Here is a 26276-nt window from a genome sequence, read left to right on the forward strand (position 1 = left end):
TATATCAATACATAGAAACATAAATATTTCAGTGATTTATGATTATGTACAAAAAGGGGTTGCACCCACGAAGATTAGTAGTTAGACGAAAGCCTTTATTGGCTTCACTGTTGTAACTAACATACAACTTTGTAAATCACATGGTAGAGCGGTCAGTCCCCGTTCCCTCGCTTGCATCCTATATAACGTCAGATTATATAGCCTTCGAATTGGTCAACCTCTCAGCGATGCTGACCTCTCTCGTCGAGAAGGGAATCGCAGGCAACCTTCTGGCATGGGTACAGGCATACTCCCTAAACAGACGGGCTAGAGTCCGTTTCCAGGGCTCCGTGTCTAGCTACAAAGACCTGGAATACGGCACCCCTCAAGGAGGCATCTTGAGTCCCTACCTGTTCAACGTGCACATGGAAAACATAGCCTCCCTCCCACGACCACGGAACGTTGAGATCTTCATATATGCTGACGACATCGCCATCGTTAGCAATGGACCCAACTGTCGCACCAATGCCCAAAAAACACTCAACACTAGACAATAGAGCTGCACACACCTAGGCTTCAAGTTAAACGTAAGGAAGACAAAAGCCATGGCTATTAAAATGGCAAACCCAAGGCCAATCTCCATACACCAGCAAGATCTTGAGTGGGTGGATGACTTCACCTATCATGGAGTCACTGTGCAGAAAACCTTGTCATCCTCTTTTCAAATCCAGAAGCTCAAGCAAATGACAAAAACGAAGACAGCTCCGATGAGGTATATGCAATGACTTGATGCGGGTGCCAGCCGCCAGGTACTGGAACACTACTACAAGTACTGTATCCGATCCATTATTGAATATAGAGCACCTGTCCTATCACGGTTGGAAGAATCACTTGAAGTTGCACAAAACAACGACCTTCGCCTCATCCTAGGTGCTCCCATGTGGACCAGAAAAAGCAACCTGAAGATGGAATCTGGCATACCACCACTGATGGCCAGGATTCAGACCCGGAACTGCACCGCGGCAGCCAAGGCCCTGCTGAGTGACAGAGACTCACATCTCAAGGACCACCTGGACGCGCACCCGGACATACCACGACCAGATACATACATCGGACACCTAAGAGACCAAATCCGCGCGAAAGGCATGGAAGGGCACCTACAGGCTCTGAAGCCAGACAGGGCATGCCTGAAGTACCAACCTCCAGCCCCGTGGATATCCCCAACAACTACTTTCAACCACACACAACTACCACACGCAAAGAATCACTGCTCACCAGGGGAACTGAGAGACGCTGCGCGAACAGCGATCCAGGCAACGGAGGCCCAGGGTGGATTTGTCTGCTACACTGACGGCACTGTCGACCCGGAGAACGGCATAACAGGTGCAGGAGTATACTCCGCAACATACACCGCCGCCTGGCGCACATCAGACCACTGCTCGACCCTACAGACTGAGCTGGTGGCAATGCAAAAAGCCCTGGAGTACTCAAGCCAACTGCAAGGGCCGGTGATCATACACACAGACTCTCTTACGGTGACACAAGTACTCCAGAAGAAGGACATACCCACCAACATAAACATTATCATAACAATACTCTACCTCCTGCAGATACACAACAAACAAAATCGCCCAGTCATCATCAACTGGATACCCAGCCACATAGGGGTACACGGAAACGAACGAGCAGATGAGCTTGCCAAGACAACACGCTACCATCCTCACATAGAAATCCAAGTCCAACCATCAACCACATTATTCAAAAGCTGGGCCAGAGACCACCTACAACGAACAAAGGTAGCCAACCACAGAAGATCGATAAGCTCAGCATCAACAAACGCAAAGTGGAACGAGAGGGCCACCAAACTGTGCCCTCATCCAGCCACCAAGATCGCCGACAGAGGACTCGCCGTGATCATCCACAGGCTCAGGTTGGGGTACAAGTACTGCTGGGAAATCATCAAACGACAGGAAAAGGAATGCGACCACTGCGGGATGAACACCTCAGAACATCTCCTTCACTGCCAACTAGAGTGCGCTCACACCATCGCCCTGAGAAGAGGTAGACAATTTAACCCCATGGCCCCCGAAGCTTGTAAGACTGGAGACGACGTAGTTTACAACATCACCGAAAACATAGAACGGCTCGCCCACATCCTGGTCGGATACCCTCCGCCCAGATAACTACAAAAAGGCCCGTGTGTAGATAAACATTATCTACCGAATTAAAAAAAAGTCGGATTGGGGTACAACTACAAGTGCTGCGGGAAAGTAGCAGGGCGGACGGCAGGAAAGAGACTACTGCGGTATGACCAACCCCTCCCTCCCTCCTTCACTACCTCCTCGGTCAGAGTGCAATAACACTATCACCTTGACAGGAGGAAAACCAATCGAAGACACGGCCCCCCGAAGACCGGAGGAGACTACAAGAGGCCATTACTGTGAGTACTGCCCTGCTGTCTAAATGATAATATTGACCCGTCTGGATGCATATTAGATCACGTCGCCCTCTTCGTTTTTCCTGTGTAAGTTAAGGTGCATACACATCTCTACGTAACAGATTGTTATCCAGTGTTAGGTATATTGATAAAGGCTAGGAACAATATCAAACAAATCCTACATCAGCAATCAAACCCCGCATTTCTTTACATCATAACCGATGTTATTAAACAGCTTTAGTATGCCTGTGAGCAAGACTTTTTTACACATGCCCAATCCTGGATGAAAAAAAAGCACCAGTACCGCTATCATCTCACCATTACTTCCTACATTGAGCAGAACTTTTAAGTAAACCACAGCTTGTGAACGGTCAGATCGTAAGGAGGCGGATTTCTGGATTATGAAGCCAAAGCAGATTAGTTACCCCTTGATAGAGCTTATGATTACAAATATTTTCGTTAAGTAGGGGTAAACTATGTAAAAACATTTCTAAAAGTGCCTTTGTACATTTGCAAGAATGTTTGAAATAGTTTAGACATTTGTGTCACGAAAGCTGTAAGCAAAGAAGGAAACCACACAGGTAAGGAAAAGATTATTGTAGGCGTTTGCCAGACAGACTACATGATTAGTTTGATGCCTGGAAGTTGCAGGCCATTATGGCTGTAGCTGTCTAGGTGTTGGATACTTTAGAATGCTGTAGGTTAGTAATGAGATTAAATTAGGTATTGTTCTGTTGAAAGAAAGCCAGCGTTTCAAAAATTGGAGGGGGTGCTGTCAAATAACAATAGCCCCTTAAGAACTAGAAAGTAGTTAACGGCATATGCCGATGATTTAGAACAATTCCAAGTACTGGATAAGAATTTTGACTTCGGTGTGGAATTAGGTATATGTGAAGATGCATGCTAGTCTTTTCTAATCACCGCTGATGTTACTGTTGATTTGTGGTACTCCTCATATCTGGGGTGGAAAAAAACTGAGAATGATAAAGCTAGTTGTGATACAGGTAAGAATTGCAGACTTGAGATTTAACATAATGTAACCTAACCTAATTGTTGGTAACTCTAAAGATGCTTGTCTTAGTGTTTTGAAAATTGTTGCTGATGTTACTATGAATTCACTGTATCTAAACATGGGCTGGTAGATGATATAGGGAAGGGTTGAAGACTGGCAAACATATTTGTGAATACTTAGAATTATGTAGAATCATAACTATACATTATTGTAAAAGAATATGTATGGAAGAGAAAGAAAATTATCTTGTATTAAATTATCTCGTATCGAATACAAGAAACAAATCAAACAAATACCATTGAAAAATCTATTTGCCATGAGGGAGAGAGGGACTGGGGAGGTTAGATATGGTCAGAATAGGAGAGTACTATGCTTGATTTATCGTTTATTTGAACAGTGTTGTAATTTCTTTCATTAATCACTGGCTTTGCATGCTTCTCTAAATCGCAATACTTATTTCCCAATGCAGTCCCCAGATGGGGGTGGTTGGGGGTTTAGTACAAACAAGTGATTTCCAATTGAAATGGAACACCCAATTTGATCAAATCAACAGGAAAACTGTTGGAAAATAATACCCGGTATATGGTTCATGTCAAGAAAAGTGACCCCAATGATCCTCATCTAAAGAATGGCTATCCCAACATAACCTAACCCAACCCACAGTATTCCCTAATTCAGATAATGTCAAGATTAGCGAACCCAACATATCTATATCAAAAACAGCAAACCTGATTATACTAATGTAAAGAATAACGAACCCAATAATCTTTTAAAGAATAGTGAACCCTGCTGTGATTGTGTTCTCTAATCTTAGGTATGGTCAGAACTGGAGAAAACTGCTTGTTTTATTGTTTATTTGAACAATGTTGTCCTTGTTTCTCTCATTAATCACTGTCTTTGCACTCCTCCTTAATTCTAAATACTTATTTACCAATGCAGTCCCCAGACATGACTGGTATGGGGGTTGGGGTTGGTACAAACAAGTGTTTTCTGATTGAAACAGAACACCCGGTTTAATGAAATCAACAGGAAAACTGTTGTAAAAAAAAATAAAGTCTAATAGCCTGTTGGGTGTTTTGTGGATATTAGGATTTACATCCTAAAGTGTAGCGTGACTTTGGATAATGTAATACATTATTTTTTCACCTAATTTACCTCAAGTTCATTGCGTGAAGCTCTTGTAAACCAGTAAGGTGATATTTTCTAAAGTCAGGCATTATGTACAAAATGCCACAAGACAAAGGTAATCCCCGTATAAAAACACAATTGCATATTTTGCACTTCTATTTTATTTCCTAACACAGAAATGGAAAACTGCATATAAAATTGAAATAGATTAAGTTGATGACGTTAAATTGTTGATGTTCCAAATTGATCAGATGTTGAAACTGATACCTGCAAAGAATTCCTCATTTGATCTTGGGAGGCTTTTTTGAAAGTCCTGTGCAATTATTGGCCACATTATTGTCTTCCCTTATTAGGGAATTAATTAGGGTGTCCATACAGAGGAGATATTATTTTCCAACCAAAATGATAACAGTAATAATAATAAAATGATATTGATAAAATAAAAGATAGAATAATAGTTGTTCCACTTTTCATACTGTGCATGATGGCTTTATATTACTTTGGTCATACTCTGATTTAAGACTTCATTTCTAATTGGACAATTCTAATGGTTTAAAGATTTTTTATTTATTCTTGTTATCATACTATATATCCATTAAATTTTTGTATGGTTTTAATGTATATATGGAATAGAAGTGCAAAAATTTACTTTTTGTGCAATTTTGATAAATGAAATAGAAGTGCAAAACATAATGGTGATTTTATCATCCTTATTGCATAATATGAATTATTTATTCTACATCTATAGAAATTGTTTTATGATAATAAGCAAGAAAATGTAGGACTGTGGACATTGTCATGTGGCTTGTCAGTTTCTGTATTAATGACCATTTCTCTCATGATTCTATAGATGGTCAGTAGGTCACCTATTTTTCTTCTTTGTTCCAGAGTTGGGGTTTCCAACTTTAACAATCTCTTCATATGGCAGTTTTGAAAGTGTTGGGGCCATATTCGTAATTGCTGTTTAGATTCTTTCAATTTTCTTTATATTCTTTTTAGTACTGGGTGTCCATAATGTTGCTGCATACTGTACTCCAGTTTTGGTCTTATCAGTGTGACTACAAGTTTCTTTACCATTCCTTTGTCCAAGTAGGTAAAGGCCCCCTTTGTTGGTCATAGCAGTTTTTTCTGTCTGTTTATCAGGTGCCATGTCCTTTGTGATAATCACTCCAAGGTCTTTTTCAGAACTCACTACTTTCTTTACTTCCTTTGCACCAATTTCATATTGTTATGATATTCTGTGAGTAACCTGGTTTACAAATATCCTTTCTGTAGTGACAATTATGTATTACTGACATTTTCTTAGCTAGTGAAACTTCATCAAATTATTTCAATGGTTAATGGAGCAAAAAATGAATAAATATATGAAATAAAAATAAATAAATAAATTGAAATAAAAATACATTCATATATCAAAGGCTTTTTCCCCCTTACACGGGGGGTAGCCAAAAAGAAAAAGGCATAGAAATCACTACCACCCATTTCATTTCCAATATATTCCACTACCCTCCTCCCTCCCTCCTATCTTGGCACCTCCTGGATGACAGGTCATCCCTGCATCCTGTCCACTGCCCTGGGTGGTCTGAAGCAGTGTCGCAAGATACAGCACATAAATTCTGGGACCCCCCCCTCTCGGTCCCCTCATGCAGAAAAGGAAAAGATGGGGAGAAATCCCTTCGGACTGCATCAAATTTTTCCTCATACATACTTCCTCACCCCCCATCCCCCACCCACTCCCTCTCATGCATCACAGCCTCATCTATACACAACCCCTCTCCATTCACCCCTATCTTCTGTCCTCTCCTGTCCTTCCCCTACAGACATTCCTCTCTTTTGTAAAGCCCCTTTCACCCCAGCCATCCATCTCATCCTAGGATGCCCCCTTATATTCACTCTTTCCACCTCTGCCTTCCACACTTCTTTTACTAATCTTTCTACACTCATTCTTTCCATTTGTCCAAACCATCCTAATACTCTTTCATCAACCCTATCTCCCAGCTCCTTTTCCACCCCTGTTCTCCTCCTCACCTCCTCATTTCTCACTCTATCTAGCCTAGTAACCCCTATCATACTTCTCAGACATTTCATCTCAAACACATTCAGACTCCTTTTCTCTTCCTCTCTCATGTTCCATGTTTCTGCCCCGTGCAATGCTGTTGGCACAATCACTCCTTCATATAACCTCCTCTTAGCATCATTCCCAGATGTCTATTTCTCATTACACTTTTTAATTCACCAAGGCATTTACTCGCTTCTCTCAATGTACATTCTACCTCCACCCCCACTCCTCCCTTTCCTGTCACATTCGCACCCAAGTATCTGAAACTATCCACTTCCTCCAGTTTCTCACCCTTAATGCTCACTTCCAGCCTACTGTCACTCTCTCCCTTTGTACATCTCATCACCTTACTTTTGTCCACTTTTATCTTCAGCTTCCTTCTTTCACACACCTTCTCATACTCTGTCACTAACTTCCTCAATCCCTCCTCTGATCCTGCTACAAGCACAGTGTCGTCAGCAAGCAATAGTTTGCTCACCTCCCTCATTTCTCCATTTCCTTTAATCATCTCCAACCCCTGACCCACTACCCTTGCATTCCCATCCATGTATAGATTGAACAGTCAGGGTGACATAACACACCCCTGATGAAGTCCCACCTTTACCGCAAACCATTCACTCTCTCCATTTCTAATCCTAACGCAAGCTCTACTACTCTCATAAAAACTCTTGACTGCTCTTAACAGCTTTCCTCCTATCCCATATATCTGCAGTACCTCCCACAGTTACCGCTGGGGGTGGTTCAAGGAGGGAGTCACAAAGTGTGCAAAGATGGTGTGTGGAACAAGAAGGTCAGGAGGAAATAGAAGGAAGGGTAGTGAATGGTGGGATGAGGAAATGAAGAAGGTTGTAGAAGAGAAGAAGAGAGCTTACACAGATTGGTTACAAAATAGGACAAGGGAGTCATATGAGAGGTACAAAGAAAAGAAAAGAGAAGTAAAGCAAATGGTAAAGGAGGTAAAGAGGAGAGCAGATGTGAAGTTGGGTAAGAGTATGACAGAAATTTTGAAAGTAATAAAAAGATGTTTTGGAAAGAAATTAAGAGAGGAAGAGGAGGCGAATCAAGTAGAGAAGAAAAGGTAAAAGGTGCAGATGGAGAGATGATAATGGAGGAGAAGGCAGTAAAGGGAAGATGGGCAGAATATTTTAGGGAGTTGCTTAATATAAAGGAGGATAGGGAGGGAAAGATAGCTGCAGTGGGAAATGGTAAGAAAATGAGAGTGATGAGTGAGGAAAAGGGAGGAGAAATAAGGAAGGATGAAGTGAAGGCAGCAGTTAAGATGATGAAAGCAGGTAAGGCTCCTGGTATGGATGGATGCCATGCAGAATGTCTTGAAAAAGGAGGTACAGTGATGGTGGACTGGTTGGTGAGGTTATTTAATGTTTGCTGGAGAGAAGGTAGAGTGCTTGTATAGTTCCACTTTACAAGGGAAAGGGGGACAAGTGTGAATGTAGTAGTTTCAGAGGGATTAGCTTGTTAAGTGTAGTTGGGAAGGCATATGGGAGGATCTTGATTGAGAGGATTAGGAGAGGAACAGAGGGAGTAAATGGTGAGGAACAGTGTGGGTTTAGGACAGGTAGAGGTTGTGTAGATCAGATCTTTGTGGTAAGACAGATATGTGAGAAAGGTATAGGAAAGGGGAAGGATGTTTTGTGGGCCTTTATGGATCTGGAAAAGGCTTACGACAGGGTAGACAGAAAGGCACTGTGGGAGGTTATGCGGATATACGGGATAGGAGGAAAGCTTCTGGGAGCTGTCAAGAGTTTTTTATGAGAGTAGTAGAGCTTGTGTCAGGATTAGAAATGGAGAGAGTGAGTGGTCTGAGTTAAAGGTGGGACTTCTTCAGGGATGCGTTTTGTCACCCTGGCTGTTCAACTTATACATAAATGGGGTAGTGCGAGAGGTGAATGCAAGGGTAGTGGGTCAGGGATTGGAGATGGTTAAGGAAAATGGAAAAAAGTGGGAGGTGAGCCAGCTGTTGTTTGCGGACGACATTGCGCTTGTGGCAGGATCGGAGGAGGGATTGAGGAAGTTGGTGACAGAGTTTGGGAGAGTGTGTGATAGAAGAAAGCTTAAGATAAATGTGGGTAAAAGTAAGGTGATGAGATGTACAAGGGGTGAAAGTGGCAGTAATCTGGAAGTGAGCATTAATGGAGAGCAACTGGAGTAGGTGGATGGTTTTAGATATTTGGGTGCAAAGGGTGGAGTAAAGATGGAGGTAGAATGTAGATTGAGAGAAGCGAGTAAATGCCTTGGTGGTTTAAAAAGTGTAATGAGGAATAGGAATCTGGGAATGGATGCTAAGAGGAGACTGTGTGAAGGAGTGATTGTGCCAACAGCTTTGTATGGAGCAGAAACATGGAACATGAGAGAGGAAGATAGAAGGAACTTGAATGTGTTTGAGATGAAGTGTCTGAGAAGTATGATGGGGGTTACTAGGCTAGATAGAGTGAGAAATGAGGTGAGGAGGAGAACAGGGGTGGAAAGGGAGCTGGGAGATAGGGTTGATGAAAGAGTATTAGGATGGTTTGGACACATGGAAAGAATGAGTGAAGAAAGGCTAGTAAAGGAGGTATGGAAGGCAGATGTGGAGGGAGTGAACATGAGGGGACGTCCTAGGATGAGATGGATGGATGGGGTGAAGGGGGCTTTGGGGAAGAGGGGAATGTCTGTTGAGGAAGGATGGGAGAGGACAGAAGACAGGGGTGAATGGAGAATGGTTGTATATGGAAAATGTTGTGATGCATGAGGTGGAATGGACGGGGGAATGTGGGGTGAGGTGGTGTGTGTGAGAAAAAATTTTGACGCAGCCCGAAGGGATTTCTCCCCATCCTCTCCTTTATATGGGAGGACGGAGAGGGGGGTCGCCGATTTAATGAAGCGGCCTTGCTGTGGATGTGCTGTGTCCTGCGACACTGCTTCTGACCCAGGGCAGTGGACAGGGTGCAGGGATGACCCATCATCTGGGAGGTGCTAAGATGGGAGGGAGGGTGTGAGGGGTGTGGAGTGTTTTCGGGGATGGAATGGGTGGGAATGATTTTATGCCTTGTCCTTTTTTGGCTACCTCCCTGGTAAGGGGGAAAAAGCCTTGGTATATGTATGTATGTATGTACCTCCCACAGTGCCTTCCTGTTGTAATTATGGACACCCTAGTTCTTCATTGGTTTGTAAGCCTTTTCCAGATCCATAAAAGCCCACAAAACATCCTTACCTTTTCCTATACTTTTCTCACATATCTGTCTTACCACAAAAATCTGATCTACACAACCCCTACTTGTCCTAAAACCACACTGTTCCTCACCAATTACTTCCTCTGTTCCTCTCCTAATCCTCTCAATCAAGACCCTCCCATAAGCCTTCCCAACTACACTCAACAATCTAATCCCTCTGTAACTACTACACTCACACTTGTCCCCCTTTCCTTTGTAAAGCGGAACTATACAGGCACTCCTCCAGTTCTCCGGCACTCTACCCTCTCTTAAACAAACATTAAATAACCTCACCAGCCAGTCCACCATAACTACTTCCTTTCTTCAGACATTCTGCATGGCATCCATCCAACCCAGGTGCCTTACCTGCTCTCATCATCTTAATAGCTGCTTCCACTTCATCCTTCCTTATTTCTCCTCCATTTTCCTCATTCATCACTCATTTTCTTAGCACTTCCCACTGCAACTACCTTTACCTCCCTATCCTCCTTCACATTTAGCAACTCCCTAAAATACTCTGCCCACCTTCCTCTCACTGCCTTCTCTTCCATTATCATCTCTCCATGTGCACCTTTTACGTTTTCTTCTCTACTTGATTCGCCTCCTCTTCCTCTTTTAATTTCCTTCCAAAGCATCTTTTTATTACTTTCAAAACTTTCTGTCATACTCTAAATTAAATAGATAAAAGCATGGCACAGGTAGAGAATATTGTTAAGGATCTTACAATTTTTAAGGTCATCATAAGAGATTGTACTCTGTTAAGTTATCTAGAGAAAAGATGTAATTTAGTGGATCTATTAGTGGTGTGTCAAGTTCAAAAATTGAATTATTTACCTTCATTGGGAAGGGCATCAGTTTGTACAGGTTGAATCTAAATTCAGAAGCAAAAGGAACCTCTGTTATTATTGAAGAAACACTTAAGTATGCAGGTTACATGGGATAATAGAATGATAGCTTTACTTCACCAAAGAAAGGTTGGAAATTACAATCTTAGGTGAGTTAATTATCCTTACAAGTTGGGGCATTGGGAGAAGGGAGGACATGACCAGAATTTGCGACAATCAAATCTTGTACAAAGGATTCCAGGACACACAGGATTCCAATTCATTACTTTGAGGATAATTGAGTTGCATATTGATTTACTTAAGGTAAATTAAGTAACTTACATAATTCTTCCAAGATTTTGTTGTTAAATTCGGCTGCATTGTCTGAAACTAAGATCTTGGGAGTTGTGGAATTACAGATTACTTGTTCATATATTACTGAAGCAATTGTTTTGGCTCTCTTATTTGGAATGGGTTGTAAAATACAAAATCTTGACAGATAATCAATGGCAAGAAACACATATATCCCTTTTCAGACATAGGTAACAAGTGTATCGTAAGTGAATTTTTCCTGAGGTTTATGTGGTATAGGATATGATAGCACAGGAGCAGGCTTATGTGTATTTCCTTTTACCTCCGTACATCTCAAGCAATTGTCAATATGTAAGTAAATATCTCTCTTCATGCCTAGCCTAAAGTATTTAACTGTGATTTCACTAAAATCCCTTACTCAGCCTGACATATTGTCATGCCCTCTTTTTTTTAATGTTGCAAATCCTATCAATAGATCTGGGAAGACAGATTCTTCTACAACTATCACCAGAATGTACAAGTTCTCTATTTTTTTTTTCCTATTATAGAAAATAACATAAAAGTCAGTTTTATCTAAAGTTTTAAATGACTTTGTATTAGTCCTTGCAATGAGTAATGGATTAGTTCCAAGATTTTCATTCCTAGTTTCAACCTTTTAAGCATTTTACTGGTTATAACATTTATTACAGATCCTGTATCAATAAATATTTGAATAGGTCTTTTGAATAAATCTACTCACAATGATGGGTCCTACAGAAGTCCTTCCAATTGTTATAGTAAATGAGAAAAAAAAATCTCCTGTGTTGTTCTCTTTTTCATCCCTTTTCAGTACCCTATAATGTATGTCCCTCTAAGGTTAGCTTTGTAGTGTTGTTTTATTTTGTGTCTTCTTGGGTTTTTACTCCTATTTCTGGGCGAATACAACGAAACTTGGTGTTCCTCTTCAATCCTGTGTTCTATGTCCTACTCAATTGTGATACAAACAGAAAGTTGGGTTTCTACAATGATATTCATCATGACTCATATTTTCAGTTCCTGCAAATAATCCCTAATAACACACATGCTGTCCCAGTTTCCTACAATTATGGCACTCAGTCTAGCATTCCTTGAGGTGCTTCTAACTCTATTTTAAAATCCTCTGTTTCTGTAATCGCTCCTAACTTTTCTAGTTTCTTTATTGTTGCATTATTAATGTCATGACATATGGAATATTTGTTTTACTATCTTGATAACCTTGTAAAAGATAATCTCCCCTATGTCTCCCCTACCCTTCTCAGGATCTACATTTTCTCTCAACATTTCTATCTTTTTCCTTTCATCTAATATAATTTCTGTCACTATTATTCAGTATATTTTTTATCACTATTAGTATATCAATTATATTAATGAATCAATTTACCTCTATTGTATTGACCAGGGCCCCCGAGAGGAAAAAATGTGCTGGTGCGAGATGATTGTGTTGCACCATACTATACATTCTGAGATAAGAAATTGTGTATGTTGGCTATCGCTAAAATATTTGGCACATGGAAATCTCTATCAGCTTCAAAGCAACAATAAAAATTCATGCATAATTGCCCACTTTAATTTTCAATTTTGATATTCTTGGGTCCCTAGACTCTTATGGGCCCTGGTGTGGTGCACTGGCTGCATCCCCTCTTGAAGGGCCTGGTACTGACTTCGAGGTAATAACCTCTTGATGGAGAAATTCTGTGATCATTCTATTATAATTACAAGTATAATACATGTAAGTTTCTACCTTCACTGTTGATGATGTCGATTTGAATAGACTCCTTCTCTTCAACTCAACACATATGTGTGCACATGTCAGCAACTCATCCTTTTCCTTGTAGTCGTCCCTATCCTTCACTAGATCGTTCTCGTACCAGCGTGGGGATTTGCGTGCACTACGTTGTCCCATCTGTTGCTTGGAGTTTGTGAGTAGTTGCTTGCATTTTCTTTTGTAGACAAATGATTGTGTTTTGTTCCTTCAAAGATGTTGCTTGCGATGATAGTTTGGCTGCAGCAATACTCTACATATGTGGAAGCACGTATGCTGCAGTACATTCTTTATATGTAGTCTTTAGATATGTGCGCTGAGTGTTTCTTCGGAAACGTTTTATTTGCGTGCGTTGAGTGTTTCTTCGGAAACATTTTATTTTTCGTGTGTTGAGTGTTTCTTTTCAGAGATGATTTATCAGTGTGTGTCCTTTCCTTTGCTACTGCCACTGTCACCACTCTCACCACTGTTGCCACCCTTGTGGTCCTTGTTAACATAGGAAACAGCTTGGCGGGACGCTTTGTCTTCCTTTTTGTTTGCCGTTAGCTCAAGAAGTCATCTGCAAAATACTCCCTATGTAATGTACACAAGATTTTGACATCAAAGCAAGTAGTGTGCCTCTACATTAAAGGTTGTTTTAATTGGCCTAGTTCTTCATTGGTTCTGAACGCCGCTGCCAAATTTGTATATAGAATGAAGGCGACATATCATACGTGTTTAGTGTTTACATTCTCTCATGTCAGACATGCAATTACTATAGATTTAAAGTCACAAATTAGTGAACACCACAACTGAATCTGGAGAAAATTGTGTTGTCATTCTGATTTACAAGTAAAATAGAGAATAGACATACTGTAAATTTGTCACTAATTTAAATGTAATTAATTTGTAGTGGCTGTTCTCATGGTGAATCTGGTACTCGATAAGATAATCTGAAAAGTTTGTTTCAGTACTGATTGATTGAGGGGCAGGGTTGAGTCTACCCCCCATGTAGGTATAAGTGGTGACAGTTTAGGTATGGTTGGTAGGTCATTTATTTTTCACTCACTAGTGTCAGAAATGATAGTTTTATGCATAGAGTTTTGGCATTATTACAACAAAATTAACTCGTGTTATTGACACATGAAAAAAATAGCAGTGTAAATCAATATCAGATTTAGATGCGTCCCACTATGAAACTATAATATCTGACACCAGGAAGTGTGTGGCTTCAGTCAAAACCATCACCTTTGCCATGTGTGCTTGACTTGGACTGTTGGGGTAGGTAAATAATAGTCTCTCCTTGGAATAGGAGAGAAGTATGGAATTTCAACCCACAAGTTCTAGGCGAAAGGGTGTAGGGTGGGCGAAATGTATGCTATAACTCTGCCACCCCCTTTATAGGAGGAAAGGGTATGTTGGTTTTGTTGTATTGTCAACAGTTGCAACTGCTACACGGATTGGACAGTGGTTTGTGTCATAGAATTAATCTGGCAACTTTATGTTTGTTTACATTGTTGTGAAATATTATGGATGAGTCGAAGCAAACAACACATATAATGACCAGTTGACCATTTTTGGTGTTTCCACTATATGAAGTTGATATAATGTGTGTATTGTCATGACCAACAAAGTGATCAGTGACCAATGTTAACAGTGGTGGTTGTTGGCGAATAGTGTGGGTACGTAGGTGGGCATCTTTTCAATGGTTGGGACAATGTAATTGGTGTGGATGTAATGTGCACGCATCACATTTTCATGAGTGTTTTTCATAATCGATTTTACTATGTGTTTTTAGGTAAAATATTCTTATAATAGGGGATGGCATGTATGAAATGGTTTGTGTACAAAACGCCCACAATCCTACTATTACAAATCTCAAAAAGTTAATGTCAATCTTATGATTACATTTTTTTTTTTTTTTTTCAGAAAGGTAACTATCAACATTTGTGTGGGAAAGTTATCCAAAGATTCCATGTATTTGTTATACAGCAAAGAAAACCCGATGTGACATCTACAGCTCAGCTATCTCACAAGTCATCTTAACTATCAAGTGATGACCCACGCAGGAGTACATTTTTTCTAGTGTGACTTATATTATGCAGTTTTCTCACCAAAAGATCATCACATATATCACATGATGACTCACATAGTAGAGAAGCCTTTCCAGTGTGACTTGTGTGATTCTGCTTCCTCACAAAAGCGTAATCTCAAACTTCACATGATGACCCACACAGGAGAGAAGCCGTTCCAGTGTGACTTGTGTGATTCTGCTTTCTCACAAAAGCATAATCTCAAACATCACATGATGACCCACACAGGCGAAAAGCTGTTCCAGTGTGAGATGTGTGATTCCGCTTTCTCACGAAAGGGTTGTCTCAAACTTCACATGATGACCCACACAGGAGAGAAGCCGTTCCAGTGTGACTTGTGTGGTTCTGCTTTCTCACAAAAGCATAATTTCAAAGATCACATGATGACCCACACAGGCGAAAAGCTGTTCCAGTGTGAGATGTGTGATTCCGCTTTCTCACGAAAGGGTGGTCTCGAACTTCACATGATGACCCACACAGGAGAGAAGCCGTTCCAGTGTGACATTTGTGATTCTGCTTTCTCACGAAAGAGTGATCTCAAATGTCACATGAGGACCCACACAGGAGAGAAGCCATTCCAGTGTGATTCGTGTGATTCCGCTTTCTCAATAAAGAGTCACCTCAAAAGTCACATGATGACCCACACAGGAGAGAAGCCGTTCCAGTGTGGCATGTGTGATTCTGCTTTCTCACGAAAGAGTGATCTCAAATGTCACATGAGGACCCACACAGGAGAGAAGCCATTCCAGTGTGATTCGTGTGATTCCGCTTTCTCAATAAAGAGTCACCTCAAAAGTCACATGATGACCCACACAGGAGAGAAGCCGTTCCAGTGTGGCATGTGTGATTCTGCTTTCTCCCAAAAGGGTCATCTCAAACGTCACATGATGATCCACACAGGAGAGAAGCCATTCCAGTGTGGCATGTGTGATTCTGCTTTCTCCCAAAAGGGTGATCTCAAACGTCACATGATGATCCACACAGGAGAGAAGCCATTCCAGTGTGACATGTGTGATTCCGCTTTCTCACTTAAGGATCATCTCAAACGTCACATAATGACCCACACAGGAGAGAAGCCTTTCCAGTGTGACTTGTGTGATTCTACTTTCTCACTTAAGGGTGATCTCAAACGTCACATGATGACCCACACAGGAGAGAAGCCATTCCAGTGTGACATGTGTGATTCCGCTTTCTCAACAAAGCGTAATCTCAAACGTCACATGATGACCCACACATGAGCGATGCCATTTCAGTGTGACCTGTGTGATTTTGTTTTCTCACGAACGAGTCATTTCAAATGTCACATGACCCACACAGGAGAGAAGCATTTCCAGTGTGACTTGTGTGATTCCACTTTCTCACAAAAGGGTGATCTCAAACGTCACATGATGATCCACACAGGAGAGAAGCCATTCCAGTGTGACATGTGTGATTCCGCTTTCTCACGAAAAGGTATTCTCAAACGTCACATGATGACCCACACAGGAGAGAAACCATTTCAGTGTGACGTGTGTGATTCTGCTTTCTCCCAAAAGGGTCACCTCAGACGTCACATGATGACCCACGCAGGAGAGAAGCCATTCCAGTGTGACTTGTGTGATTCTGATTTCTCAAAAAAGAGTATACTCAAACGTCACATGATGACCCACACAGGAAAGAAGCTATTTCAGTGTGACATGTGTGATTCCCCTTTCTCAAAAAAGAGTAATCTCAAACGTCACATGATGACCCACACAGGAGAGAAACCATTTCAGTGTGACGTGTGTGATTCTGCTTTCTCCCAAAAGGGTCACCTCAGACGTCACATGATGACCCACGCAGGAGAGAAGCCATTCCAGTGTGACTTGTGTGATTCTGATTTCTCAAAAAAGAGTAATCTCAAACGTCACATGATGACCCACATAGGAGAGAAACCATTCCATTGTGACATGTGTGATTCCGCTTTCTCACAAAAAGGTAATCTCAAACATCACATGATGAGCCACACAGGAGAGAAGCCATTCCAGTGTGGCATGTGTGGTACCGCTTTCTCACAAAAAGGTAATCTCAAACATCACATGATGACCCACACAGGAGAGAAGCCATTCCAATGTGACACGTGTGATTCCGCTTTCTCACAAAAGGATAGTCTCAAATGTCACATGATGACCCACACAGGAGAGAATCCATTGTAGTGTGACATGTGTGATTCAGCTTTCTCACAAAAGGGAGTTCTCAAACAGCACATGACTACCCGCGCTAAAGAGAAGACATTCCCGTGTGGCCTGTGCAATAAAGCTTTTTTTTCACGTAAGGGTCCTCTCAAACGTCACGTCACATGATTACCCATACAGGGGAGAACCCATTGCAGTGTACCAGTGCAATAAATATTTTTCACGAAAAACTGTTCTCAAATATCACAAGATGATCCACACATGGTTAAGGCTTTTACAGTGTGTCCTGTGGGATGAAGCTTTCTGATATAAAGATGATTTGAAATAGCACGTGATGACCCATTCCGAAAAAATGCCTTTCCAACAGCTTGAAGGAGCAGTATCTAATAGCATATGATAACGAGCGCAGGGGAGAAGACTTTCTTGTATGACTTGTGCGATACAGTTTTCTCTCGAGATGCTTTCAAATGCCACAGGTGATAATTCGTTCCCATGCCAACAGAATCACCCTGTTATTTCACCCCTACCACATCCTCCAGGTTTTAGCGGGAAATGATGGCGTGTCCCCAGCTTGGTTATCTACTCTTCAGTGAAAACGAAGTTCTATACTGGGGAGTGACCAGAAATTTCAGCATTTCTTAAGGGAGAATCTGGGAGAGTTTGAATAATCCCATAACTCCGGAAATATAATTAGGAATACCCGTCTGGGGTATTGGCCGCACGTTATTGTGATAAAGTAGCATGCAGTTGATACTCTAGGGTCTATGTGGGGTGCCCCTATGGACCAGAGCCACACATCATTTTGTCTGTTATGGAAGAGGACTCTTTTCCCAGAGATATGATGACACTTTTATTATACTGCGACTGTCCTGTCCTGTTCCACTTCTCTGAATGTTCATTTCTTTGTTTTCGCCTACCTTCCCTGTGGTGGGGGACAGAAAGCTGCCACCAAGTATTCCTACTTGGATCGTAAGAGACGGGGGTTGGGACAATTAGGATGTGTGACGACATACGAGGGACGGACGAAGCCGTTGTCAAGGTTGAGGAATGGGATGGCGATCAGTTATAGCGTGGAGGAAGCGGTATACAGCTGGAGTAGTATGCTTGAAAACATAGATGTAAGTGCTACCACCGTCGCCGCCCTTGTAATCCTCACTTTGTGGATATGGCGACCCCCTTCTGTTAGTTATAATCTATTGTCCAGAAGAATGAAAATGTAGGAATCCCCCGGGAGGACATATACAAGGTCTTTGCGAACTATGCCTGCCAACTACAACGAGCGCCGCGGAGGGTAGGGTGAGGCGCGACTATTCATATTATATCGACATTTTCGCTTTTGGCATATACGTCTGCATTCCTTGTATGTACTATATAAAATAAAAAATGTGATGGTTTGTATGTGTTATATAAAAAAGTCATATTAAAACATTTAAAAATTGTGAAAAAATTTGTACTTTTCCATTAACCTCTTTGGTGAAATTATCGCGGGAAGCATCAGCTGCCTGATGCACGATGATGCATCACCATACTCGCGTTATACAGCAGTATTGCTCGTCCTCCTCCACTCTGAATATTATGAGCACAGAAAATATGATCAGCAGGCCAATTCACAGAGTTTTGGAGTCACTCGGCCACAACTACAAAATAAATATGACGCAGATGCCGGCATCCTCATACAAGTATAAGGACAGCTTCCCACGTTTTCCGCCATTGTCACTTGATCGCATGCAAGAGGACACCTTCCAACATTTTGTTAATATCATAATAACTATTAATGTGCGCTAAGGATAATGTGACTTATGGATATCACAATTCAAAATCAGAAATCCATATATTAAAAGAAAAATATTAATGAAATTGAAATGCCCATTATTATTGAGTCCTATATCAATATATGAAAATGTAAATATTTCGGTGATTTATGATTATATACAAAAAGGGCTGCAGTCTGATAACAGTTACGCAGTCATGAAGGCGACTGCCAATTACCGACACCAACCACGAAGAATAGTAGAGTTAGACGAAAGCCTTTATTGGCTTCACTGTTGTAACTAAGATAGAACTTTGTAAATCACATGGTAGAGCGGTCAGTCCCCGTTCCCTCGCTTGCATCCTATACAATCGTCAGATTTGCAAGACTCGGGTTGGGGTACAAGTGCTGAGGGAAAGTAGTAGGGCGGGCGGCAGGAAAGAGACTACTGCGGTATGACCAACCCCTCCCTCCTTCACTACCTCCTCGGTCAGAGTGCAATAACACTATCGCCCTGAGAGGAGGAAAACCAATCGAAGACACGGCCCTCCGAAGACCGGAGGAGACTGCAAGAGGCCATTACTATGAGTACTGCCCTGCTGTCTAAATGGTAAACTTGACCCGTTTGAATATATATTATATCACGTCGCCCTCCTCGTTTTTCCAGTGTAAATTAAGGTGCATACACATCTCTACGTAACAGATTGTTATCCAGTTCTTCAATCAGTAGTGTTAAGTATATTGATATAGGCTAGGAACAATATCCAACAAATCCTACATTAGCAATCAAACCCCACATATCTTCACATCAAAACCGATGTTCTTAAACAGCTTTAATATGCCTGTGAGCAAGACTTCTATTTCACACATGCCCAATCCTGGATGAAAAAAAAAAAACACCAGTACCGCTATCATCTCACCATTACTTCCTACATTGAGCAGAACTTTTAAGTAAACCACAGCTTGTGAACGGTCAGATCGTAAGGAGGCGGATTTCTGGATTATGAAGCCAAAGCAGATTAGTTACCCCTTGATAGAGCTTATGATTACAATTATTTTCGTTAAGTAGGGGTAAACTATGTAAAAACATTTCTAAAAGTGCCTTTGTACATTTGCAAGAATGTTTGAAATAGTTTAGACATTTGTGTCACGAAAGTTGTAAGCAAAGAAGGAAACCACACAGGTAAGGAAAAGATGATTGTAGACGTTTGCCAGACAGAGCCTACATGATTAGTTTGATGCCTGGAAGTTGCAGGACATTATGGCTGTAGCTGTCTAGGTGTTGGATACTTTAGAATGCTGTAGGTTAGTAATGAGATTAAATTAGGTATTGTTCTGTTGAAAGAAAGCCAGCGTTTCAAAAATTGGAGGGGGTGCTGTCAAGTAACAAAAGCCCCTTAAGAACTAGAAAGTAGTTAACGGCATATGCCGATGATTTAGAGCAATTCCAAGTATTGAATAAGAATTTTGACTCGGGTGTAGAATTAGGTATATGTGAAGATGCATGGTAGTCATTACTAATCACCGCTGATGTTACTGTTGATTTGTGGTACTCATATATGGGGTCGAAAATACTCAGAATGGTAAAGGTAGTTGTGATACAGGTAAGAATTGCAGACTTGAGATTTAAATAATGTAACCAAACCTAATTGTTGGTAACTAAAGATGCTTGTCTTAGTGTTTTGAAAATCGTTGCTGATGTTACTATGAATTTACTGTATCTAAACATGGGCTGGTAGATGATATAGGGAAGGGTTGAAGACTGGCAAACATATTTGTGAATACTTAGAATTATGTAGAATCATAACTATACATTATTGTAAAAGAATATGTATGGAAGAGAAAGAAAATTATCTTGTATTAAATTATCTCGTATCGAATACAAGAAACAAATCAAACAAATACCATTGAAAAATCTATTTGCCATGAGGGAGAGAGGGACTTGGGAGGTTAGATATGGTCAGAATAGGAGAGTACTATGCTTGATTTATCGTTTATTTGAACAGTGTTGTAATTTCTTTCATTAATCACTGGCTTTGCATGCTTCTCTAAATCGCAATACTTATTTTCCAATGCAGTCCCCAGATGGGGGTGGTTGGGGGTTTAGTACAAACAAGTGATTTCCAATTGAAATGGAACACCCAATTTGATCAAATCAACAGGAAAACTGTTGGAAAATAATACCCGGTATATGGTTCATGTCAAGAAAAGTGACCCCAATGATCCTCATCTAAAGAATGGCTATCCCAACATAACCTAACCCAACCCACAGTATTCCCTAATTCAGATAATGTCAAGATTAGCGAACCCAACATATCTATATCAAAAACAGCAAACCTGATTATACTAATGTAAAGAATAACGAACCCAATAATCTTTTAAAGAATAGTGAACCCTGCTGTGATTGTGTTCTCTAATCTTAGGTATGGTCAGAACTGGAGAAAAATGCTTGTTTTATTGTTTATTTGAACAATGTTGTCCTTGTTTCTCTCATTAATCACTGTCTTTGCACTCCTCCTTAATTCTAAATACTTATTTCCCAATGCAGTCCCCAGACATGACTGGTATGGGGGTTGGGGTTGGTACAAACAAGTGTTTTCTGATTGAAACAGAACACCCGGTTTAATGAAATCAACAGGAAAACTGTTGTAAAAAAAAAAAATCAAGTCTAATAGCCTGTTGGGTGTTTTGTGGATATTGGGATTTACATCCTTAAGTGTAGTGTGACTTTGGATAATGTAATACATTATTTTTTCACCTAATTTACCTCAAGTTCATTGCGTGAAGCTCTTGTAAACCAGTAAGGTGATATTTTCTAAAGTCAGGCATTATGTACAAAATGCCACAAGACAAAGGTAATCCCTGTATAAAAACACAATTGCATATTTTGCACTTCTATTTTATTTCCTAACACAGAAATGGAAAACTGCATATAAAATTAAAATAGATTAAGTTGATGACGTTAAATTGTTGATGTTCCAAATTGATCAGATGTTGAAACTGATACCTGCAAAGAATTCCTCATTTGATCTTGGGAGACTTTTTTGAAAATTCTTTTACGCCCATCTCTGACGTTTCTATGTAGGTTGGCAGGTTGCATCCTGTGCAATTATTGGCCACATTATTGTCTTCCCTTATTAGGGAATTAATTAGGGTGTCCATACAGAGGAGGTATTATTTTCCAACCAAAATGATAACAGTAATAATAATAAAATGATAATGATAAAATGAAAAATAGAATAATAGTTGTTCCACTTTTCATACTGTGCATGATGGCTTTATATTACTTTGGTCATACTCTGATTTAAGACTTCATTTCTAATTGGACAATTCTAATGGTTTAAAGATTTTTTATTTATTCTTGTTATCATACTATTTTCACTTAATTTTTGTATGGTTTTAATGTATACATGAAATAGAAGTGCAAAAATATACTTTTTGTGCAATTTTGATAAATGGAATAGAAGTGCAAAATATAATGGTGATTTTATCCTTGATACATAATATGAATTATTTATTCTACATCTATAGAAATTGTTTTATGATAATAAGCAAGAAAATGTAGGACTGTGGACATTGTTATGTGGCATTTTGTTGCATATCCTTTCCAGCTTGTCAGTTTCTGTATTAATGACCATTTTTCTCATGATTCTATAGATGGTCAGTAGGTCACCTATTTTTCTTCTTTGTTCCAGAGTTGGCATTTCCAACTTTAACAGTCTTTTCATATGGCAGTTTTGAAAGTGTTGGGGCCATATTTGTAATTATGCTGTTTAGACTCTTTCAATTTTCTTTATATTCTTTTTAGTACTGGGTGTCCATAATGTTGCTGCATACTGTACTCCAGTTTTGGGCTTATCAGTGTGATTACTAGTTTCTTTACCATTCCTTCGTCCAAGTAGGTAAAGGCCCCCTTTGTTGGTCATAACAGTTTTTTCTATCTGTTTATCAGGTGCCATGTCCTTTGTGATAATCACTCCAAGGTCTTTTTCAGAACTCACTACTTTCTTTACTTCCTTTGAACCGATTTTATTTTGTCATGATATTCTGTGAGTAACCTGGTTTACAAATATCTATTTTGTAGTGACAATTCTGTATTACAGATATTTTCTTAGCTATTTCATGATAGTGGAGGTGTGTATCCAGGTGATAGATCGAGTCTATGTCCGGATGCCACGTTGGGATCACTCTTAGTTTTCCCCCAATCTTTAGGCATTGGGGTACTTAAGCCACCGCACGATGACAGCGTGGTGATCCGGCAGTGCCTGGGGGTTACCAGACTATCTACAAAGCAAATCAAACATTCATAGACTGGCTAGCAAATACAAAGTTGGAGGTGTAAGAGAGCCATACAATACTACTACTACTACTCTTAGCCAAGAACTTCACAAAATTATTTCAATGCCTCATGGAGCACAAAAAGAAATAAATGAATAAATAGATAGATAAAATAAGAATACATACACATACCAAGGCTTTTTCCCCCTTTCAAGGGAGGTAGCCAAAAAGAAAAAGGCATAAAATCATTCCCACCCATTCCATCCCTAAATACACTCCACTCCCCTCAATCTTTCTTCTTATCGTAGCACCTCCTGGATGACGGGTCATCCCTGCACCCTGTCCACTGCCCTGGGTCAGAGGCAGCGTCGCAAGTCACAGCACATCCACAGCAAGGCAGCTTCATTAAAACAAAAATAGAATAAAAGCATGGCACAAATAGAGAATATTGTTAGGGATCTTACAATTTTTAAGGTTATCATTAAAGATTGTACTCTCTGTTAAGTTATCTAAAGAAAGGATGTAATTTAGTGGATATATTACTTGTGTGTCAAGTTTAAAAATTGAATTATTTACTTTCATTGGGAAGGGCACCAGTTTGTACAGGTTGAATCTAAATTCAGAAGCAATCTTGACAGATAATCAATGGCAAGGAACACATATATCCCTTTTCCGACAACTCAAGTGTATCTAAGTGAAAATTTTCCGAGGTTTATGTGGTATAGGATATGATAGCACAGGAGCACACTTATGTGTATTTCCTTTTACCTCCGTACATCTCAAGGAATTGTCAATATGTAAGTGAATATCTCTCTTCATGCCTAGCCTAAAGTATTTAACTGTGATTTCACTAAGATCCCTTGCTCAGCCTGACATATTGTCATGCCCTCCTTTTTTCAATGTTGCAAATCCTATCAATAGATCTGAGAAGACTGATTCTTCTTCAACTATCGCCAGAATGTACAAGTGCTCTTTTTTTTTTTTTTTTTTTTACAAAATAAACATAAAAGTCAGCCTTATCTAATGTTTTAACTGACTTTCTATTAGTCCTTGCGATGATTAATAGATTGGTTCCAAGATTTTCATTCCTAGTTTCAACCTTTTAAGCATTTTACTGGTTGTAACCTGGTTATAACCACCCTCTCCCCTTAGTACATGTGCTAAGGGGAGAGGATGGGAGAATATCAGATCATTTTTTGGTAGAAGGTAAGTTGAGAGTGGAGGATAGATGGAGAAAGAGGAGAGGGACAAAAGGTAGGGAGGTGCTTAGAGTGAACTCTTTAAATGAAAAGGAGAAGGAGTACAAGAAGAAGCTGAAGGAGTGGGAGGGAGTGAAGGATAGAGTAGAGCTAGGTGTGGAGGAGGAATGGGGATGGTTCAAGGAGGGAGTCACAAAGTGTGCAAGGATGGTGTGTGGAACAAGAAGGACAGGAGGAAATAGAAGGAATAGAGATGGGAAACAAAGAAGGTTGTAGAAGAGAAGAAGCGAGCTTTCACAGATTGGTTACAAAATAGGACGAGGGAGTCATATGAGAGGTACAAAGAAAAGAAAAGTGAAGTAAAGCAAATGGTAAAGAGGAGAGCAGATGTGAAGTTGGGTAAGAGTATGACAGAAATTTTGAAAGTAATAAAAAGATGTTTTGGAAAGAAATTAAGAGAGGAAGAGGAGGCGAAACAAGTAGAGAAGAAAATGTAGAAGGTGCAGATGGAGAGATGATAATGGAAGAGAAGGCAGAAAGGGGAAAATGGGCAGAATATTTTAGGGAGTTGCTAAATGTGAAGGAGGATAGGGAGGGAAAGATAGTTGCAGTGGGAAATGCTAAGAAAATGACCGTGATGAGTGAGGAAAATGGAGAAATAAGGAAGGATGAAAGCAGGTAAGGCACATGGTCTGGATGGATGCCATGCAGAATGTCTAAAAAAAGGAGGTATAGTGATGATGGACTGGCTGGTGAGGTTATCTAATATTTGCTGGAGAGAGGGTAGAGTGCCAGGGGACTGGAGGAGTGCCTGTATAGTTCCACTTTACAAGGGAAAAGGGGACAAGTGTGAATGTCGTAGTTTCAGAGGGATTAGCATGTTAAGTGTAGTTGGGAAGGCTTACGGGAGGGTCTTGATTGAGAGGATTAGGAGAGGAACAGAGGGAGTAATTGGTGAGGAACAGTGTGGATTTTGGACAGGTAGAGGTTGTGTAGATCAGATCTTTGTGGTAAGACAGATATGTGAGAAAGCTATAGGAAAAGTTAAGGATGTTTTTTTGGCTTTTATGGATCTGGAAAAGGCTTATGACAGGGTAGACAGAAAGGCACTGTGGGAGGTTATGAAGTTATATGGGATAGAAGGAAAGCTTCTTGGAGCTGTCAAGAGTTTTTATGAGAGGAGTAGAGCTTGTGTCAGGATTAGAAATGGAGAGAGTGAAGGGTTCGAAGTAAAGGTGGGACTTCGTCAAGGATGCGTTTTGTCACCCTGGCTGTTCAACTTATACATGGATGGGGTAGTGCGTGAGGTAAATGGAAGGGTAGTGGGTCAGGGATTGGATATGATTAAAAAAAATGGAGAAAACTGGGAGGTGAGCCAGCTGTTGTTTGCGGATGACACTGCGCTTGTGGCAGGATTGGAGGAGGGATTGAGGAAGTTGGTGACAGAGTTTGGGAAAGTATGTGATAGAAGAAAGCTGAGGATAAATGTGGGTAAAAGTAAGGTGATGAAATGTACAAGGGTGAAAGTGGCAGTAGACTGGAAGTGAGCATTAAGGGAGAGCGACTGGAAGAAGTGGATGGTTTTAGATACTTGGTTGCAAATGTGGCAGGAATAGGTAGAGTGAAGGTGGAGGTAGAATGTAGATTGAGAGAAGCGAGTAAATGCCTTGGTGGATTGAAGAGTGTAATGAGGAATAGACATTTGGGAATGGATGCTAGGAGGAGACTGTATGAAGGAGTGATTGTGCCAACAGCACTGTATGGGGCAGAAACATGGAACATAAGAGAAGAGAGGAGTTTGAATGTGTTTGAGATGAGGTGTCTGAGAAGTATGGTGGGGGTTACTAGGCTAGATAGAGTGAGAAATGAGGAGGAGAACAGGGGTGGAAAAGGAGCTGGGAGATAGGGTTGATGAAAGAATATTAGGATGGTTTGGACACATGGAAAGAATGAGTGAAGAAAGACTAGTAAAAGAGGTATGGAAGGGAGATGTGGAGGGAGTGAACATGAGGGGATGTCCTAGGATGAGGTGGATGGATGGGGTGAAGGGGGCTTTGGGGAAGAGGGGAATGTCTGTTGAGGAA

The 26276-nt window shown here is 40.6% G+C and overlaps 3 protein-coding genes across 7 annotated transcripts in view; all 3 read left to right on the forward strand.

Annotated features, from left to right (window-relative positions):
* The window catches only part of LOC143031420 (uncharacterized), a 42865-nt gene that overhangs the window by 10434 nt on the left and 6155 nt on the right, over positions 1-26276 (forward strand). Inside the window, exon 1 of one of the 2 annotated variants that reach the window (XM_076195216.1) lies at positions 19611-19898. The exons of the other annotated variant lie outside the window; for it this stretch is intronic. The gene's annotated coding sequence lies outside the window, so the exon portion shown is untranslated. Of the gene's footprint in view, positions 1-19610; positions 19899-26276 lie in introns of those variants that run through there. 2 annotated transcript variants of the gene reach the window in all.
* LOC143030334 (uncharacterized) lies at positions 585-12660 on the forward strand. The gene is made up of 4 exons (XM_076193487.1): positions 585-640; positions 782-1487; positions 1590-2073; positions 12578-12660. Exons 1-4 carry the CDS (start codon positions 585-587, stop codon positions 12658-12660), a joined length of 1329 nt encoding a protein of 442 aa, XP_076049602.1.
* Positions 1899-16050, forward strand: LOC143031418 (uncharacterized). Of its 4 annotated transcripts, none has more exons than XM_076195211.1 (2): positions 1899-2419; positions 14649-16050. In XM_076195211.1, exon 2 carries the CDS (start codon positions 14857-14859, stop codon positions 16048-16050), a length of 1194 nt encoding a protein of 397 aa, XP_076051326.1. In that variant the 5' UTR covers positions 1899-2419; positions 14649-14856. The 4 variants fall into 4 exon arrangements, with proteins under 4 accessions (XP_076051326.1, XP_076051325.1, XP_076051327.1 ...); XM_076195210.1 differs by lacking the exon at positions 1899-2419 and adding an exon at positions 2433-2997; XM_076195212.1 differs by lacking the exon at positions 1899-2419 and adding an exon at positions 3055-3117.

The sequence above is a fragment of the Oratosquilla oratoria genome, chromosome 12 (assembly GCF_046742065.1).
Source record: "Oratosquilla oratoria isolate Oo_2021 chromosome 12, ASM4674206v1, whole genome shotgun sequence".
NCBI classification, from domain to species: Eukaryota; Metazoa; Arthropoda; class Malacostraca; order Stomatopoda; family Squillidae; genus Oratosquilla; species Oratosquilla oratoria.